General features: G+C 37.3%; 1 protein-coding gene across 9 annotated transcripts in view; it reads right to left on the bottom strand.

Moving 5' to 3' along the window:
• Nucleotides 1-21,165, bottom strand: part of DYRK1A (dual specificity tyrosine phosphorylation regulated kinase 1A) — a 150,659-nt gene that overhangs the window by 22,579 nt on the left and 106,915 nt on the right. For 7 of the 9 annotated variants that reach the window (XM_037984795.2, XM_007967845.3, XM_073010571.1 and 4 more), the window contains 5 exons: nt 18,617-18,813; nt 13,089-13,208; nt 10,915-11,103; nt 5,577-5,724; nt 1,783-2,069 (listed from right to left, as the gene is read on the bottom strand). In XM_037984795.2, coding sequence (XP_037840723.1) covers nt 1,783-2,069; nt 5,577-5,724; nt 10,915-11,103; nt 13,089-13,208; nt 18,617-18,813 — 941 coding nt within the window. Of the gene's footprint in view, nt 1-1,782; nt 2,070-5,576; nt 5,725-10,914; nt 11,104-13,088; nt 13,209-13,932; nt 14,518-18,616; nt 18,814-21,165 lie in introns of those variants that run through there. The other 2 variants (XM_007967851.3, XM_037984798.2) reach the window with 2 other exon arrangements.

Raw genomic sequence — 21,165 nt, 5'->3', positions numbered from 1 at the left:
TCCCACTGAAACCTCCAGCCAAGTCTTCAAGAACAATCTCAGGCCTCCATAGACAGGTCAACCAACCTTAAGGAACTATGAGAAGAAAGTCTAATTTAAAAGAACTGGGAAGAAGTACTGCATTTCCAAGGTTTTTATAAGCCAATACCACTGTTAATTCCCTAGGCCCAAACACTCACCACTCCTGAGACTTTTATTTCACAGCTTATGCCAGGAACTTTGTCACCTCCCTATCTAATTTGTTTAAAGCAGTTGCTTTCCCCAAAACACACTTGCCCTACCACCTTCTGATTCTAATCCAATAGATCTAGGGGCAGGGACATGGCAGGTCTATTTTAGAAATAACTTCCCATGTGATGCCAATGAACTTGAATAATTAAAAACTTATTATAGGGATAACAGGCTTACTTTGGCTAGACAGAAATAATAATGTTTAATATTAGGACAAACTATATAATTCGGCTTAAATAGAGGAAAAACTTCCCAACTCTATAAGCTATTCAAATTACTCTCAAGATGGGCATGTATTTTTCATTCACAATACACTCTATCCCATATAAACTACGAGCATCTCTTGATTTTTTGAAGGCATCTAAAACTGCAAACTTTGGTCCCTACTCCAATTTTTAAAAATTACTTCAACACTCGATAGCATCACTGCCATAAGAGAAGTTGCAGAAAATAACAAAAAGACAGTCCTATTAACTGGCTATAAATCCTTATGATTAATCTGTTATAGTTAAAGCCTGGACAAAAGTGGACAGGACAGAAAATTTCACTAATTTGGAAAAATAAGAAACAGAAAAGTCAGTATGAAAAATTAACATCTGTATGTTAGTTGGGTTTCTTTAAAACAGAAGAAATATAGTTTCAATACTTAAAAGCAAAAAGAATGGTGTTAAAAATGAGTAAAATATTATCAAATGGTGACACTAATTCCTTTCAAGAGGAGACCCCTATAACTTCTATTTTACATATAAAACAATGCCGTTAGAGTAGTTTTCATAATGCCGGAAGAATGACAGGAAAAAATTGCTTTTCTAAATCAGCTAAACTTTTCAGCACTACGAACACATCTGTTTTTAGCAGTCTCAAAAAAACCAGCTTGGGCATGTGTCAGAACTTAAGTAAATTTTAAATAAGAGTGGGGAAAAGAAGACAAACCTATCTATCAAAACAAGTACGTCTATCAACTGAATTTTCTATACTTTAGTACCATGACTAAGGCAAAATTACCTGCATTTTTCTGAACCATCAGTTTTTTAGAAAAATGATTTATCTTGATCCATCTTCAGAGAAGAATTTTACAGCAAAGATTCAATGTTCTAGTACTGAAAAGTCCCAAAATTTAAACTAAAACCTTTACTTGAGAAATACAGTTACAAATCCCCTAATATTTAATCATTCCATCTCCTATTCTCTCTCTTAATCTTTTAGCATACATACAATTTTAAATATACCCATTTCAAAAAATTAATGTCTTTTGACTCAAAGTATTGCTATTTGCATTTTAAAAGGTATTTCCCCAAAACAGATATCCACACGTTAAGTAAGTGCTACATTTTAAAGCTAAATAACCATCCAGTAATTGCCTCTAAATGGTATACACCTTAGTAACATTTCGAGTATTAGGCTGGCGCAAAAGAAATTGTGATTTTGCCATTGCAAAAATGGCAACTGCAATGCCAAAAACCGCAATTACTTTTGTGCCAACCTAACACCTACGCTGTCCTACTTCTATTTAATTCCTATTTAATTCACAAGTTCTGAAATAATACTTACCCTCTGCCCCAACTGACAAGAACTGCCAAAGTCAACGATCTTGATTGCACTGCGTTTGGGGTTACAAAGAAGGATATTTTCAGGTTTTAGATCACAGTGAATGATACTAAGTTCTGGAGTCGCAAGGAAAAGCAGTGCAGTGCACATCTGTTGTGCAAACTTTCGTGTGAGGTTCAAAGAGACCCCTCGGAAATTGGTGTTTCTCAGCAAGTCATAGAGGTTGTAGGAGAGCATTTCAAAAACTAAACAGAGATGGTTTCGAAACATAAAGTGACGTTTCAAATGCACTGAAAGAGAAAAGTTTCATTTTAAATTACATATACCAATAAAATGAGAGTAACAAACACATGCACTCTCAAATGATCTATAACATTATTACAACATCAAATGCAGAGTTCAGTTATCAGCATTTTGTAGTAACAGCAGTTTTTAATCAATTAAGAATATCTAAGTTGCTCTTCTGCTGAATGTGATATAAGGTAAGCAGTACTACCAAAATGCCTTGTTTAAAAGTCAGATCCGAAAACACAAGCAGCAAATGGACAAACAGTAGTAAGAATATTTCAGCAATTTTTATCTTCATTTATAAATGAAAGCACTTTTTACTTCCTGAGAGTCCTACCTCACAACTTCCTATGTCTAAGCTCCACCTACTGGGATCTCTGGTTTGTGACAATGCTGTACTTGGCAGCCCTCTGTGTAGGCTTTGAAATTTATCTGCGCTGCAGAACTTCACATTTCACTGGTAATTTTCTGTCACAATTTTCATTGATGGGTGTTTGTTTTTTTTTTTTTTACCCTTTAGGCAAATACAACAAATGTTTGAAAATCATGCTTTGGTAAAAGTATTGGAGGACTTAACTGTGTTTATCAAATTAGTAAATGACAACTCGTGTGTGAGACTGAAGGTTTGGAAAACTTCAAAATAAAGCTCAGCTCCAAGAAGAGATGATGAGGAGGCTTGTAAGTGGGGCAACAGCATAGAACACATAGGTCGCTATCACTGTTGACCCTCTAAAAAGGCTGAATACTCACTAAATTGCTTCAAAGATTGTGCTTTAAGTATTAACACTGACTTCACATCAGATGAGGTTATTCGATAAAGTGCTGTCCCTCCCTGTTAACAGTCTTACATACACCAAACTGAGCACCTGTGACACAACTGCAATGACATAAACTACCCATCTGTCAAGGTTACTTTCATTTTCTTTTATACTATTACAAAATGAGAGGTTTCTCTACAGATCTATCTGGAATGAACTGAGAGTAATCAATGTCTGATCACTAAGAACTGTGGATACATTGTGTTTTCCTGGGAGTAGTCCTGGGCTGCCTGCCTCAAAGCAGTGGCCATCAATACTGCTTTTAGATCTTTTATGATATAGGTGATCTAAAGTTAGAATAAGTAACACAATAAAAATAACTACATGGCTATAGAGGAGTCTACAGCACAACTCGATACTAAAAATAACAAAGGAATCCTTAAACGTTACCTAAGAATGTAAAATATCTGTTCTTAGTCACTTCAGTTTATAGGTTTAAAACTAAAAATGTAGTTCCATGATACATGCTCACAATCATGGTCCATGTGTAGCTTTTAATCTCCTGGTTAAGCAGGAGCCACAAAATGAATGCAAAAAGTAACTGCATCAGAATTCTAATGTGATTATAAAAATTCCTTTAAGAAGCTCTGTGATTAGAATGTTTGTCCAATGAAAGATCAACCTACTCAGTTTCACCTGACCTCACAATTCTTCATTCATTTACTTAGTATCTACAATGTGCTGACATTGTCAAAGAAAGCTCAAACAAGCATATCTGCTCAGTCTTTTTAACTGAATTTTGGGGAGAATGGAGGGCTTGGCAAGACTTTGTTGTAGACTTAAACTGAATTTTAACTAGACCATGGCAGGTACCAAATAATCCAGATAAGAAATTTGGTTACATGGTAAAGTAGTAGATGTTTTTGAAAGTTCAAAGACAAGATGATAAAACTCATCAGAATAAATTACACTCATCAATCTTTTTAAATTAATTTACATCACAAAATATGACTTTCAGATACCTTAAGGTATCAATTCAATTGACATGAACTCGTCTAAAGTGCTTTTGTTTCCCAAACAGAATCTGTTTCGAGACATTATGCATTCACCATCTCTAAAATAAGAATTTAAAAACTCATCCAAAGAGTATCTGTAATAACTAATACAATTAATAAAATGATCATTAATGTCACTTTATTCAAAACAAAATACTAGCATTATACGTAACTGAGTAGCTAATATTTTTTGAGTACTTAACTATATGCCAGCTATGTCTTTTTTAAATAAAGCAGAATTAAAATGTTACAGTAATGCTATCAATATTTTTTCTGCTCCATAAGCAAATACTCAAGCGTGAGGAGAAGGCAGGAGGCATGTTTAGAAATCACTGTGTAAGTCAATCATCCTTAGAATGTCCTTGATGTGCTTCTAAAACCTTTGAATGAAAATGGGTCACCTCATGTAAGTTGTAACTGACAGTGAACAGCAAAGTTTCAATGAGTGTGACAAGAAAGATTTTAAGGTAAGAATGGTATTATTATGAATTATATCAGTATCCATAAAGAAACTAAGAAAAATTAATACAAACTCATTTTATATTTTAACAATGAGGAATGAGAGGTATTTCACAAACAAAATCTAATCTAAACAATCTGAAGCTTTCCCTTTTTAAACATTCATTATTTGTTTCTACCTTTTTAAGGGGGGACCAAAGAACCATAATGTTTTCTTAAAAGAATCTGTTAAATAAAACTCAGCCTTACGTGTATCAATTAAAGTCAGCATTTCTGAACACAAGTGACTATGGATCTGTGCTGATCTTAAGGTCTGTATCTTTGATTGATGGCATCTTATATGAATACTTAACAGGTTTTTCCTTGATGATACATGAAATGATGGTGTCTTACAATCACTGACATACTAGATTTGATTAAAAATACTATGAAAGAAAGTGTATTAGAAGATGTCTTGTCCATGTATCAACTGGCCCTAGACTTCAGTATTTTCATAATTCTTCTGTCTCCTGTTTCTGTTTTCAGAAGGAAGACTAAGCAAGAATGAAACAGACAGACTTTGGAGTAAGGCAGAAGTACTGTAGTTTCCGATCCTAGCTGCAGAGCCCTATGACCCTGGGTATGCGGCTTCTTATACAAACCACCTGTAATTTAAGGAGTCTACCATCTTCCTTAAAAGACTGCTATAAATTATTACAGATGATGGAAGGAAAGCATGAGGAATGTGGTGGAAATTCAATAAGCAGTGGCTATTATCTCTTTTCTGTAGTCGTAAATCTAATAGCTTCTAATGCTGCCAAGCTGATGAAGAGACTGGAGAGGAGCCTGAGATCTTGCTGCAGATGCCCCAAAAATGGTTCCGCAACCACTAACAACATACTAGCTCACAACCAGTTTTTGAGCTAGATTAGAAATGGTTAAAGTTACTGGAAAGATGACCCTATGGATAAATATGCATCATTAGCAAACAAATGGTACCAGTAAGCTGCAAATAAAAAAACACACACTACTCTCATTTTCTTCTACATGGTACGCTACCTGGAAGACACATTCCCCAAGATTTAGACTATTACTACCAGATCAAGTCACTTATATAAATCTTCCTGTCCAACAGAAAAAAACAAATTTTTAATCAACCACTTTAAAATAAAATCAAAATATTTTGATAAAAAAGAACCATTAACTCAATGTTTTGGTCTGGGTTGGGGCACACTGCACTGTTTGCCTGTTTGTTTACCTATGTAGTATTTCATTTCAGTGTCATGTTTGTTCATGAGCTCAAGAAGTCGCACTTCTATCTGCGCTTGATTCAGAAAAGCCTTCTTGTTCTTTATTATTTTAATGGCAACCCATTCTTGCTCCACACGATCATATGCCTTTACAACCTAAAAGAGAAGATGATTCTCTATTTCATTAATTGCAACAATTTCACAATATTTATAATTCACCTTAATTATAACATTTACCTAATTCTCAATTATACATTTTTATAATTATCATTTTTCTGACCTAAGTAGAAGAGATCCTATTTCTATTCGATATATATCCATTTATTACACAGTAACTTTAAATCAATCTTTTTTTTTTTTTTTTTTTTTTTGGAGACGGAGTCTCGCTCTGTCACCCAGGCTGGAGTGCAGTGGCCGGATCTCAGCTCACTGCAAGCTCCGCCTCCCGGGTTTTCGCCATTCTCCTGCCTCAGCCTCCCGAGTAGCTGGGACTACAGGCGCCCGCCACCTCGCCCGGCTATTTTTTTTTTTTTTTGTATTTTTTAGTAGAGACGGGGTTTCACTGTGTTAGCCAGGATGGTCTCGATCTCCTGACCTCGTGATCCGCCCGTCTCGGCCTCCCAAAGTGCTGGGATTACAGGCTTGAGCCACCGCGCCTGGCCTAAATCAATCTTTTATATTGAATTTCTTTTTGCATTTGTACAGTATTTCTAAATATCCACAAAACAGATAATTTTCCTAATAAAATTAGATTAACTATTTTCCTCCTTCAGAAATAAATTATGAATCTTGACAACTGCTTAGGTTTTATCTTTCTTACTAAATAACACTATAGTTTTATAGTGTTTAACTCACCGAACCATTCTTTTTTTTTGAGACGGAGTCTCGCTCTGTCGCCCAGGCTGGAGTGCAGTGGCCGGATCTCAGCTCACTGCAAGCTCCGCCTCCCGGGTTTACACCATTCTCCTGCCTCAGCCTCCCGAGTAGCTGGGACTACAGGCGCCCGCCACCTCGCCCGGCTAGTTTTTTGTATTTTTTAGTAGAGACGGGGTTTCACTGTGTTAGCCAGGATGGTCTCGATCTCCTGACCTCGTGATCCGCCCGACTCGGCCTCCCAAAGTGCTGGGATTACAGGCTTGAGCCACCGCGCCCGGCCCGAACCATTCTTTTAATGAGAGAAACCTGAACCCTAAGAATATGTATGAAATATTTTAAAGTTTATCTGCAGAAGGCTTCAGATAACTTTCTAACTTTCAATTAGATTTTCATACATAAAAACATAAGTATATAAAAGAAAAATCCGTTTCAACTTAAAAAAAAAACAAACACAAATTACCAGTAAAGTTCCACAATGCAACAAATGCTGTAATTGGGGGATTATGATAGTTTTAAAATGAGAATCACTGCTAAGGAAACCACAGAGTTCATGAGCACACATCACCATGCGTGCCTCTCACCTGAAATGTGACTCATCTAAAATGAGGTACATACTACTATAAAAGATTTACATAAACATTACAAAATCAATATATAAGTAAAACATTACCTCTTATTAACCAGTGACAATCATTACAACTAATAAAATAGAAGTTACATTTATATTATACATTGTCTGAAAAAGTAATTCTTTTAGATACATTTTCTAGCACATTCAAAAAGTCTGGGGATGGGGAAGAAACTCCAAATGATTCCAAGGTGTAGGATGAAATCATAAGGTCAGGCAGAGGATGGAACGTATGTTCATCAGTCAAGGCTAAATCTACTGTGACAGATTCTGAGTGGCTCAACCGAAATCAAACTTGGAATAAAAAGTGCACTAATATCCGGTTTCACTTAATTCTAAAAGACACTATCTGTGGTCTTTTATAACAGAGGCTACCCTTGTAAACATGTGGCTAAGTGGTTCTGATATGCTTCTGTTTCACTGGATGTACTGACTGCACTAAGAGTTGCAGTTCAGTGCCCAGATCCTGATGAGGTGCACCACAAAGGACACTCACGGGGGCCTGAGGATCTACTGACTTGCCAAACAGTTAACGGGTTAACTGACAGTTTTTGACCATGAATTACAAATTCAATAAGGTGTTCTTGTTTTTTTTCTTTTACATCAATGACTAGAGAATTTAACTGGTCTAGAGCCCAGACATCAGTAATTTTTCAGGTAAGCTCCCCAAGAAATTTAAATACGCAATCAGGATTGATAAGTACTGGCTATGGAAATGGAGATATCCCTCATTTGACAATAACCTGACAGAGAATGTGGAGAAAGTCTGACCAAGTCTATACAGAAGATATTACTCTGCTGAGGGACAGGACCTGAACTTCAACGTGGACACTGCACAACTCCTCAGCCCAAGAGTTTGAGCAGTATCAGTCTGCCCTGGGAAAAAGGAGTTCAATGTCAAACGGGCCTCTGTCATCACAGAGTTCCGTGCTCACTTCTTCTGTGGAATCTGAGTGTGAGAAAAACTAAGGTGAAGGGGAGAAGAAAAACGTTAACTATGAGCACAAAGACTGAATCATCAGGGGCAAATCAGCTTAGAGAGCAGCCTGTATGGCCACAATTTGCATGGTAGATGTCAGGAAAGTTAGAAAGTAACCTATTAGGCCCAGTGCAATGGCTCATGCCTGTAAACCCAACACTTTGGGAGGCCAAGGCGGATGGATCACCTGAGCTCAGGAGTTCGAGACCGGCCTGGCCAACACTGGTGAAATCCCATCTCTACTAAAAATACAAAAATTAGCCAGGCGTGGTAGAGGGCACCTGCAATTCCAGCTACACAAGAGGCTGAGGCAGGAGAATCACTTGAACCCAGAAGGGCAGAGGTTGCAGTGAGCCAAGATCGCACCATTACACTCCAGCCTGGGCGACAAAAGCAAAACTTCATCTCAAAAAATAAAAAATAAAAAAAAAAAAGTGACCTCTTAAGTGCAACTGCCCAAATGTTAGTGAAGTTGTCATGGCGGAGGTAGCAATGTCTAGGTCTAGAGCAGCAGTTCACAACCTTATGGGCATCAGGGACCAGTTTTGTGGAAAACAATTTTTTCACAGCCAGGGTAGGGGTGAGGTGGATGGTCTGGTGATCAAACTGTTCCACCTCAGATCATTAGGCATTAGATTTTCATAAGGAGTATGCAATCTAGATCGCTCGCATGCACAGTTCACAATAGGGTTTGAGCTCCATTGAGAATCTAACGCTGCTGATCTGAGAGGGCAGAGCTCAGGCAGTAACGTTTGCTGGCCCACTGCTTCCCTCCTGCTGTGTAGCCGGGTTGGGAACCAGTAGAGGGTGTTCACACCATTAGTTAAGGGCCGGGCCTGACAAATGGCTTTCCTTAAGAGACTGACAGAGAAGCTGCTTCGTACTGACAAACAGGAATACCTTAATCAAGAGGGACTCCCAGGCCATGTGTGGTGGCTCAGGCCTATAATCCCAGCACTGTGGGAAGCTGAGATGGGAGGACTGCTTGAGCCCACGAGTTCAAGACCAGCCTGGGCAACACAGTGAGATCTCGCCTCCACAAAAAACAACAAATTAACCAGGCATGGTGGCACGTGCCTGTAGTCCCAGCTACTCTAGAGGCTGAAGTAGGAGGATCACTTGAGCCCAGGAGGTCGAGGCAGTGAACCATGATCACTACTCCACTGCGCTTCTGCCAGGGTGATAGAGTGAGACCCTGTCTCAAAAAAAAAAAAAAAAAAAAAAAAGAGGACTCCCAAACCACTGAAAAAACCCTCAGAAGAAAAAGAGGTTATAATTCAAGGAAAAAGTCCCTGGATTATGTGTAGTTACCAAAATTCTTTCATATCATGGGAAGAAGACATACACACGTGACATCAGGGACTGATAGGGCCACACTGGAGTGACACAGGTCTAACAAAAATGTTCATATTTGCTTACACGGTTATTTTTCTGGATTTAGACCTGTGGCTGCTAATGACATACAGTACATTTTCTGTTTTAATCATGATGACTTTTTCCTCACAGGTTAAAAAGGAGCATATATTTTGCTTTCTCTCAGGGCAGGAACAGAGAAGTAAGCACATGCAGGTTCCATAGTTTAAGAAAACAAAACAAAACAAAACAAAGGCAATTCAGGAAAAGTCATTTTGATTCCCATTCTATCCTCATCACTGAAAAACCAGAAGATGTATTTGGACTGCAGGTTAATAACCATCTCATTCCACAAGGGTTGCAAGGCAGAAGAGACTGGGACTATCGGCAAATCACACCTCAAACAAAACAGAGTTCTGTGACTCAATGTGATAGAAGGACTTACAACTGGGAACAGCTGGGGGATCACAGCCAGAGATCCCCCAACATTTTTTTTTTTTTTTTTAAATAAATAGAGACAAGGGCTCGCTATATTTCCCAGGCTGGTCTGGAACTCCTAGGCTCAGGTGATCCTTCTGCTTCAGCTTCCCAAAGTACTGGGATTATAGGTGTGAGTCACCACACCTGACCCGAAAAAATCTTTTTAAAAGTACAAGAAGGCCAGGCATGTGGCTCACGTCTGATATCCCAGCACTTTGGGAGGCCAAGGCAAGTGGATTACCTGAGGTCAGGAGTTTGAGACCAGCCTGGTCAACATGGTGAAACCCTGCCTCTACTAAAAATACAAAAATTAGCCAGGCACGGTGGCACACACCTGTAATCCCAGCTACTTGGGAGGCTGATGCAGGAGAATCATTTGAACCTGGGAAACGGAAGTTGCACTGAGTCGAGAGTGCACCACTGCACTCCAGCCTGGGTGATAAGAGAGTCTGTCTCTAAATAAATAAATAAAATATAAGGAGAAAGACCAAAAACTCTTGGTATTGGTGAGACTGATACAAGAGACTAAAACTGCCTGCCTGCTTAGAGGTCTGGTATAGTTACAACATGAGGTGGGAGAAAAAGTCAGAGAACAACTCCCAGCTTTCCAAAGCCTCCTGAAAAGTGAGTGGACTCCCACTGTGCCACCTGAACATGGTAATTCTTTTCTCTCTGAAGTGGTCTATCAGAGAAGAAGGTAAATATCTCTAGCACAGGTAATTAACAATCATCTACAGACTATACAAGACCCATAACAAAAAGGCAATACTATCTATTAGTGATTTAAATTCACCAGTCATTGATAAAATGAGTACTTGGTAGCCATAGAAGTTTTTAGAAGTCTAAGGAGTTTTTATTACTGATGCAGTATCACTACCTTTAAAGAATTATGGTCATCCAAATACTTGCGTATCCACTGCTGAGCTCTATTTGCAAATATTAAAAGTATACTCGAGGAAGGGCTGTAACAACAAGATTCACTAAGAAGTTCTTTCTAATTAATGAAATTCAGAATTTTCCATTAAATTACCTGTCCAAATGAACCTTTGCCTATCAAGGAGTCGATTTCGTAACGATCCATCCACTTTTCTCCGTTTTTTACAATATAATCATAGTTATCATCATCATAACCATCATTGTAAACCTTCCGTTCCTTCTTATGACTAGAATCGTCTCCCTGGCCCTGTTGGTGTCTTCGCTTCTTTTTTGCATAGTAAACCTAAAATGAGAATACATAGTGTTAACTGTAAAATTTAAATCACTGTGAGGGGAAGGGAATTATCAGTGTATATATGTTAACTGTGAGGGGAAGGGAATTATCAGTGTATATTGAGACACATCTATTTTCTACAGTTGACATTTGAGTTAGAAAATAACACTGATATAACCAACAAAAAAATGTCTACAGTGAAATTCATTATAGTTACACTGTTTATAGACTTTGTAAATAAAAAATGTTACGTGACTTGTCCAAAGTATGCCATTCAAGAAAAGTAAAAGGACCTAGTTTATATTTATTTGTTAAAGTATAATTTATATACAGTGAGGTGGCACGGATCTTAAGAGTTCAACATGAGGAATTTTGACAAAAGTTACCAAATGCCAAACAGCCAAGTAACACTTTCATCTACCTCAAGTTCAAGTTCTCTCATGCCCTCTTCCAGTCAATCCCAACTTCACATTTGGGATATAAATTCCCCCTTCTGTAACTTGCATGTATTTATTTGTATTTGATTTTATGGCCACATATTTTTAGAGTAAGTTTAAATGTAAACAAACTGATGTTTTACTAAAATAAATAGGCCCTCTGAGACATGCCCAGTTTTTAAACCTATAAAAATATAACGATTAATGAAAAACAGCTATGGCCCCTTTGCCCCCACTCCCAAAGACCATAAGCCTATGGTTAATCACAGGCTGAGTTATTTTCTTTAACACTGCTTCTAAGACTAGTAAAAAAAGTAACAGATGAACTAGGAAATAGTCCAGGTAACTGGTAAACTAACTTTGGCGAAATTATAAATTACACTGCATGGAGTAACATCCGAAAAAGTCTACTTTATAAGGTGGTAAGACATATTAAAACAAGCTCCAACAAAGCTACTGTTAACAACAGCTTAACTGTAGCTTTAACAATTTATCAGAAAATAACAAATTTAAATTAATATACTGTTATCAACAATTTATCAGATATATTCAGATAATCACAAGCTAGTCTGGAACATGTTTATAATACATAAATGTGTACAAAATCTAACTCAGAAATGTTTCTCACAGAGTTCATTCTAATTTTATGTTGCCGCACTGCCACTGTAATGTAGTAATACTGGCATTAAATAACATTAAGTTGCTATAAAATTTGCATGTACCTAAGAACATCTTTTCACTTTTCAGCTAAGCAGCTCTAAAGCTGGCAAAGGATAAGCCTTCAACACGAAAGGGTGCAGGGCTCCCACTGGAAGAAGAAAGAAAGCATGGGTTCTTCTCCAGAAATGTTTCTTCCTTGGAGACAGAGTTGAAGCCACAAGCAAATGGCAATCAAGCCAATGGTCCAAGACACCAGAAAAAATTTTGGTGGCAAAACACCAAGTTGTAAGGCAAGCAATTTAAAGTGCTGTGTCTGTTTTTTATCTTATTTACTTACAACAAAAAGGCTTCTGGACATCTTATCATAAAAAGACATAGATAAAAGAACACACATAAAAATTTAAAAGACAATAAAATCACAGAAATAAAGATAGATCAAATACACTAGGCCAAATGCCTGTAACTAGGTATTAAACATATTTCAGAGCTTTCTGACACCCATGGCAAAAGTAGAAACAAATATATAAAAATTCGAGCAAAAATTCTAACACATATAAACTTTTAGAGTCCTTATTCCCCTTGTTTTGAATAAGAGTTATTATAGAAGTAACTCAAATGAAATAAAAAAGAGAAACAAATAAAAATTTAAAAATATATATTAAATACAACCTTAAAAAATCAAGTTATCCACAATTATCTTTATACTTTGCAGTCCTTGTTAATATATATTTTGCATAGTTGTAATTATATTATTTCTAAATCATTAGTCTTCATAATAATCGTCAATATGACAATTACTAGGAATGAAAAAAGTTTAGGGTAAATAGGTCACAAAATCGCTTTTTTTCTCACTGACGTATTGCAAGATAGATGTTATTATAACAAATCAAGTCTTACCTCATTAATATGCTTGTATGTTTTGATCAAGTCAACAGAAAGTTTTCTCAAGGGAGCAGTTGCTGGGTCACGGAAGGTTTGGGGCATCCGCCTCTGTAACATGACAATATCAGGCATCACCTTAAATAGACAGAAAAGACTAGCACTTTAACTATACTGCACTGATACAAATTCCCTCTTCTGTAACCTGCATGTATCTACTTTTTAAAAGACATCTACATTAGATGATTATACATTATCTCTCCAAGTTCCCTTTTATGTGGATTCCAATAAAGACAACCACTAGAACAAACAAATGAAATTAGAAGATAATATGCCCAGCTGCTGGAGACTTTGATCCTATTCCGCCAAATTTAAAGTGGTGGAATTGCAGACATACCCCAATCTAGGAGACACACAGGATGCTGCCCATGAGGGCTTCTCTACCACACAATTAGCCCAAAGAAAATTTTTTTCTGAATTATTCCTAAAACCTGACCAGGTTCACAACTAGCCAACAAAGATAAACCCAGCCCTCAGAGGCAACTTTCAGCTTCCTTAACATAGGATTTCAGGACCCAGCTGGCACCAAAAAAGGAGGCTGGCAGCAGAGCCCCATTCCCTCCAACTGCTCCTAACAAGAAATTCAGCTCCTACTGCCACCAGACCCAGCTGCCCTCTGACAAACATCTGCCCCTAACCAAGGCTTGCCCTCACAGTCCCCCCGTTCCCTGATCCCAACTCATGGCTCTCAACACTTCTGACAGGCAATGAGGGGTTGCACCATGAGCATCCTGCTAGACTGTTTCCACAGCCATTACAACAGAGGACAGAGCAGGGGCATGCACCCCCTCTATACACACACCCAGGAGTGCTGCGGCTAGCATCAATGATCCTGGATTGCTGTCCGAGTGCCACTGCTCCAGCAAGTGTCATGCCTCAGTCAAAGGGTTCTCAATGGGGGTTCTTGAAATCAACAGCTCCTCAAAACCAATTGTTTCCATCAAGGTGGTCACAGCCATTCCCCCTGGCCCATCCTTGTGTTCCTGCCCAACTCTTCTGGACATTTGTGCTGGGAAATGAGCCAGAAGACCCTGACACAACATCTCTCCAAGGACACTCGGGTCAATCTGAGGGGCAGAGTGACAGTAAACACATCATACTAAGACCTCACAAAAATGTGTGGAGTCATGGTATAATTGTTAACCTAACCCACACCAAAAAAGAGAAGAGGGGAGGGTTGCACCAGTGGGCAGAACAGGAAGCATCACCATCCATGTGGTCTGAAAAGATAAAACTGTTATGGCATTTACCTACGTGCGCTTTATCATGAACCAACATTAACACTGGTTTCTTCTGCATGTATACTCAAACTCTAAACAGTTGTTACCCAAAGGGCAGATTCACCCATTTACTGAAATAACAGAGCCTCTTCTTAAGGACCTCTGCTTCTTAAAATTCCAAATAGGCTGGGCGGGGGGAGGGGGGGACTGTTGGTGATTATAACTATTTGTTGGACAAAAATCATCAGAATTAAGATGATGTAACTTATTTAATTTTTCAAATATATAGTCTTACTTTTCTAAACAGTAGGTAATGCTAGGTTCACAGAATATTTTTATACTATTCCTTAAGGACTTAATGCATAAATTAATATGGGTAGTAAACATGTTCGTTTTTTTGTGAATGAATGCTGTAAGCATTTAGGGTGATGAAAGGTTTCCCTTAAATGTGTTTCCTTTTTTAAGTTCCCAGCATTGTTTTCATGCAGGTAGTTTATTCAGTAATCCCCTTTCTTGGGCTGGTGGAGTACAGCCTAAATGTGAGGTTTCACAAAATCTGAATCAGTGCAATGCTTCATTACAGCTATAATAAAACTTGATAGGAAGTATAAGCCATTGGTAGGGTCAACCGAATAACTTAACAATAAAGTAACAGTAACACTAGCAGGTGTTTACTGAACGACATGTTTTTAGCATGCATATTTTTACAAGTCTCCCATGTAATCCCCTCAACAATCTCAAGGGAGTTAAATAGCATTCCTGTGACCATTTTACACAAGAGAAACCAGAGTCTCCAATGTTAAAGAACTTGACCAAGGTCCCAGAGCCAGTTAAAGAACAGGAAAATCACCATCCGTGTGGTCTGAAATATTATCATAGTGCAGTTCCTGCAATATTATAGCTGAAGATGCCCAGGCCTAACTCCAGACTCTTAACAAGGACACTCTTGCCAGGAGCTTCCTATCAATGTTACGGCTCTAGTCTACCCTCTTAGCAATCATTTTTAGGCTATTTGTTGGGCAGAGTAATTGAGGTATGCCTAAAATAAACACATACATTTATTAAAATTAGTTACATAAAAAAACTGTGAATGTCTTTAACTTGCCAATTTACAATTCCACTGGTATTTCAAACATCTGAAAAGAGAATCAGTGACTACATCCAGGAGTAATGATGCTCACTTAAAAACACCAAAATAACACACAATTAAAAAAACAATTTTAAACATATAGTACATATACAAAACAGAATATAAACATGAGTTACATGATCAAATTTCTGCACTCCATATGAGTGTGTGCTGTGTGCTTAGCATTTCACAAAACATTGCTAACCTTTTCTACAACCAGTCAAACTGTGCCTACAAGGCCAAGTTTGTTTGTATTTCATGCTTCAAACAACGCCCTGTATTGAGATGCTCAAAATACATGGAAAGAACAAATAAATGTCTACAAAGCAAGTAATACTCCTGTGCTTTCACTGTGATTTCACGTTAACCAAATTTTTGTTTTGGAACATTGTGATGCCATCAGTACATATCCAGAACTAGAAAGTAGCTTTTCCAAATACCTACTTTTACATCTATACTAAGACTCAAGGCCAGAACTAAGCATCTGACACTTTCTCTACTTCCTGCTTCGGCTAGTCAAAGTCAAGACAATGTACTAGAGCAAGCTCCCTTCTACCTTCTAAACCAAAAAGTAAGCCCATGGTGTTCAGAGGACCCAGGAACTCACCAAGCTGCAGGAAAGACCCCTTTAGCAAGGGGAGTAACCTAATAAAAGGGAAGTTGATGTGACCTCCTCCTGCTGCCTCAGCTATCTGGCTCTGGAAGCTAGAAACAGCATGACCTCAACGCTCACATCTCTGGCTCCTTTTACTTCACCCAGATTACAAAACTCCTGCTTAGATCAGTTATAAGAGCTAAAACAATAATTAACTTTTTTCCTGAAAAGATTCTTTAGTATAAGCTCTAGGACTCCTTTCAAAAACTGTTTTCCATTATAATACTTATTTCATTTTATTTATATTTACCTCCTGTTTTCATATATAATGAAGAATCAGAAACACTGTATTCTGCCTTTATTATTTTGAGAGCATTAATAAAGCTGAGTAGCATCCGTAACACATATCCAGGGTACTAGGAGAAATGAGGGACTATGAAAGGTATTGTGAAAACTAGAATAGCCCAGAAACTCAGCATTCCAAACATCAGTCATCCTGTTCTACACCTACTTTTTGCTCTATTTCTCTTTTAAAAGACATCTGCTAGGATGATTAACACGAAAACAATGGAAATTACATTAAGTTTTACAGTAAGTAAATTACAGTAAGTTTACAGCTAAAAGGTACTTTGTATGTGTGGAGGGGTTCTAGTCGGAGGTGCCAATTTTACACCCCAGGAACAGATATGACCTGACTCAAATCCTACAACTGACCAAGTCAACCATGAGCCGACCAAGACCTTGAAGCCAGGTTCTATGAATAGGCTTAATACACAGCCTACACTTTAGTTACAGGAAAGGTATCCTCTACTATGACTCCCTTATTAGGCCCAGAAATCTTTGGATTTTGGCAGAAATATTTGGCTGAGTATTATTACTTTAAAGATAGTCTTTTTACATCACATAAATCTTTAAAAGTATTTCACAGCTTAAAACAGAAATAGTAAGTAAAATATCTCTTATTTTATATGATCCAAATACACATAAGATGTTAGTTGGATATAAAAATAGGTGCTTTGCTAATTAAATTATTTACTAAAATAATATAACGATAAAAATGACTTTAAAGGACTGGAAGTTTTCCTAGCCCTCTGCAGACACCAGAGGTTAGACCTGAAATAGCACTGTATCTAAGAAGAAGGAAGCCTGCTCACACACATGGAAAAGTCACAAATAGCAGTGCAGTCCTTTCAGCTGTGAAACACATTAAAAACAGCACTCTGCCTGACAGGCTGCTTTGGAACAAGCAGGAAAATTAACCTGAATCAACTTGGCTTCCTCAAAGTGTAAATGGATCATCATGTTATTATTATTAGATTTCCAGGAAGTTTTCTTCTGGTACACGATTAAACAATTCCTAAACTTGGACATTCTGAACAACTGTCCCAATTCTCAAACACACAACTAAACTCAATCAATTCACTGCATAAAAGAAAACCTTAAGTCCTGCCAAAATTCATCTTATTATAACTATTTAACTGTGAATGTTATTAACATGTTATATATCGTATAAACACTATGCCAGCCTAACTACTAGCAAAATTTTATTACAAACACATTTTAATATAAACAAGACACCCCTTAATAAAGATGATGTGTCGCTGTAACCAATTTTTTATTAAAACCATATATATAACTGAATTAGAGAAAATACAATTCCTTCAAATAATCCAGGAAAAGAAATACTTTTAAATCTCCCAACTCTTTTATCCTCACACGATATATTAAAAGAACTAAACAAAAGAATGGCAAACCAAATTTCTAAGTCCATGGAAAAGCAGCCATTTTCAGTGCTCATCACACATCAAATATCAGCGGGGCAAGAAACTTTATCTCACAACTACAGCTAATAAGTCTCCCCAAACCAAAATCAATGTAGACGGTGCAGTTAATTTAGAAAGATATTAAAAATACATACACATACATATATATGCATGTGTATATGTGCGTGTGTGTGTACCAAAAGAGTTCAGCATTTATTCTATTTACACCATTCACTTCATAGAAAAATGGTGAATAGCCTGTCTGAATATTGAATAAATAGCACAGCTAATTTGCATACATCTCTTCTGAATTTTAAGGAGTTTTGTATTTATTTTTACAAATGTGTAGAAAGGTAGTTTAAAATAACACAAATTCGGTTCTGTAAGTTTGCTGTAATGGACTCTGACTCGCTTTCCTGTAACATCTTTAACTCAGCCACCTTTCCATAAAAATAAGCCTTTTCTTTAAGTTCCTTTAATATTCTTCAGAAATAACTTTTCCCCTCTCTATTACAGAATGAGAGACTGTGGGCATGTTTATGACTGTTTAAGTGAAATACAAGTAAAAATGCAAAAAAAAAAAAAAAAAAAAAAAAAAAAAAAACACATATTTTAATGCAAACTTCTTAATATCACGTTTTCTCAATCCATAATCCCATGGTGCATGTAAAACTTGTAAAATTGAAAACCATTAAAGCATTTTGCCTATTTAGTATTCCAACATTTTGAAGGAATAAACTGCCATTCCAACCGTCATTTGTGATACTCCATGAACTTACCTGGTTGGTTAGAGGTTGCTGAATCTGGTCAGAATACGCTAAGGCAGAAACCTGCTGGTCACTTATGCTTGGCTGGCGACGGTCACTGTACGGGTGTGAATGGGGCATCTGTCCAGCCATCTGAAGGCCAGCAGCATGGAATGAAAATGACGGTGCAAGCCGAACAGATGAAGGTTTGCATGCTGAAGTCTCTCCTCCTACAAGAAGATAAGTGAAGTTTAAAGGAAATATTCATATCCTAATGTTTATATCATTTGATATATCTAATAGCTCTTTAAATAAGAACTTTAGGATATTCAATATTAAAAAACTTTTCTCACTATAAACAGGTATATGTCACTCAACACAACAGTTATGTAGTAAATGGTATAAAAGATCAATAGTGATTAAAATGAATATAAACCTGTATTGAGAAAATCTTCAGAAAACCTTTTTGTAAAGCAGCAGCAACAACCTTTAAGACTCATTTTCACCTACGAGATTTTCATCAATTAAGAACCATAACACAAGTTAAATAAGTAATCTTTTAATTATTGATGGACTTCTCCAATGGACCAGCTCCTCACAAACCAACTCAAAGGAACATTTCTGAGATGCTATTTTGCACCTGCTGCCAGGTTTATGGAAAACAACATCGCCAGCATCCCCAAACCAGGTGAAACCTTATGGTGCTCTCCACTGACACAGGTAATCAAAGGTTGGGTATAGAAACAGGAAAACAAACATAAAACACAGAACTAAACTTCTCAACCCAAGGTTGTTGGATTCCTCTGCACCTTTCAAACAGTCCTAAGAGAATCTAGACCTGGCAAGCTCACCACAAAGAAAGAAGAGCCAATAATTATCCCACGGGTAGGATGAAGAACCATGATCATGATATCTGCGGCAGAAATGAAAAATTAACACTCTGGTCCATAAAAGTATTGGTATCTAATAAAAGGCAATTTTTAAGAAAATGATTTAAAAAAAGATTTTTCTTAAATTCAACCTATTTGTAATCACAGACTAAAGCCTAAAACCTTGGTCAACAAGAATGACTAGATTCAAAATACTTGTGCCTGTCCTCCTGAATGAACCAGTTAACAGCCACAACACAACCGACCACGTAGTTCAGTAGCAAAATACTTTGGACTTCCACCATTTTCAAGACACACAATAATGGTGGTCCAACAGTGAAGGACACAGACTCTCAAGCCAGGCTGCTGGGGTGGGAGATCCCAGTGCTACTGGTGACCATGCATACCTAATACCTTATAATGATAATAATACCTACCTGAAAAGGTTGTTATGAAGGTTTAGTGCTTTAATACATACGACGTACTCAGAACAGCTCTGCCAATTAATAAATGGCCCAATGTTATCTGCAAGTACTGTAGAGTAATGCACAGTCAATGTGCAGTAAAGGCTCATGGGGCCAGTGCCCATCTTGTGGAGAATACCATCTCTAACTGAATGTGGCACAGACTCTGCAAAACGAAGAGAACAAAGCTCCCCAAACGTTAAGTTCCACCTCTACTTTCCACTACAGGGAATGACACCATTTCCTACCCAGTCAACCAGAATCAACACTTCAGGAGTCATGTTAAGAGTTCTTCCCCAACAGCTGCCCAATCTTGCTCATTCCCTCTCCTAACAGAACACTTGAACACAACCTTTTCATCTGCACACAACATATCTCACTTAAGATTACCAAAAAGATTCCTAATAGCTCTGTCTTTATTCTATTTGCAATTCTGGATCTCCTCAATAACATGGCTAAAGTGACCTTTCCAAAATACAAATTTCAAGTCCTCCACCCCTGCGGAAGCTGGAAAGTCTACTGCCCCTAGCATTGCTTTCAGACTTTAGATTCTCTTCTCTGTCCTTAACTTTCCCAATCCACATGATTAGTATTTCTTAAATAAGTAAAAGGATAGTATAACTGGTGAAAGATGGCTAACTTTTCTAAACATTTTATCATTCATAGTCAAAAACACATTCATTCAATTCAATTCTGTAGAACAACTTTGTTCGCTTTTAAAAAGAACTTCTAGAAACTTATACTAAGGCAATAATCAATGATGTGGATAAAGATGTCAACCATGTTTATCCTGGTATTTGTAAAAGCAAAAAATTGAAAATCTAAATTCAAATAATGGGGGGAATGAGGGCTTTTAAATCTGCACATTAAAAAGAAAAAGGTGAGAAGGAATATAAATAAAAAGAATCGAGGTCCTTAATATATAAAAAGTTCTTATAAACAGTAAAAGACTAAGGCTGTGACTGGGAAATTTCTTAACTATTCAAAGCCTTCGTTTCCCTATCTATGAAGCAGAGGTATTACTATACTGACCCTATTCCTTGTTACAAAGTTTAAATGAGGTACCACCAACAGGCACACAGAATGAAACCTGTAACACACAGCAAACACTTTTTATAAAAATGTTAACTTCTGTTTTTATTATCCATGTCACTGTTATATACTATGTTTAAACTTATTTAGTGCAATATGGTAGAAAGCATAAAAACCATCAGCACAAAGCTTAAATTACTATCATAAAATCAATCTG

Source organism: Chlorocebus sabaeus, chromosome 2 (genome assembly GCF_047675955.1).
Source record: "Chlorocebus sabaeus isolate Y175 chromosome 2, mChlSab1.0.hap1, whole genome shotgun sequence".
NCBI lineage: Eukaryota > Metazoa > Chordata > Mammalia > Primates > Cercopithecidae > Chlorocebus > Chlorocebus sabaeus.
The sequence above is the reverse complement of the archived record's forward strand: the minus strand, read 5'-3'. Positions and strand labels throughout refer to the sequence as shown.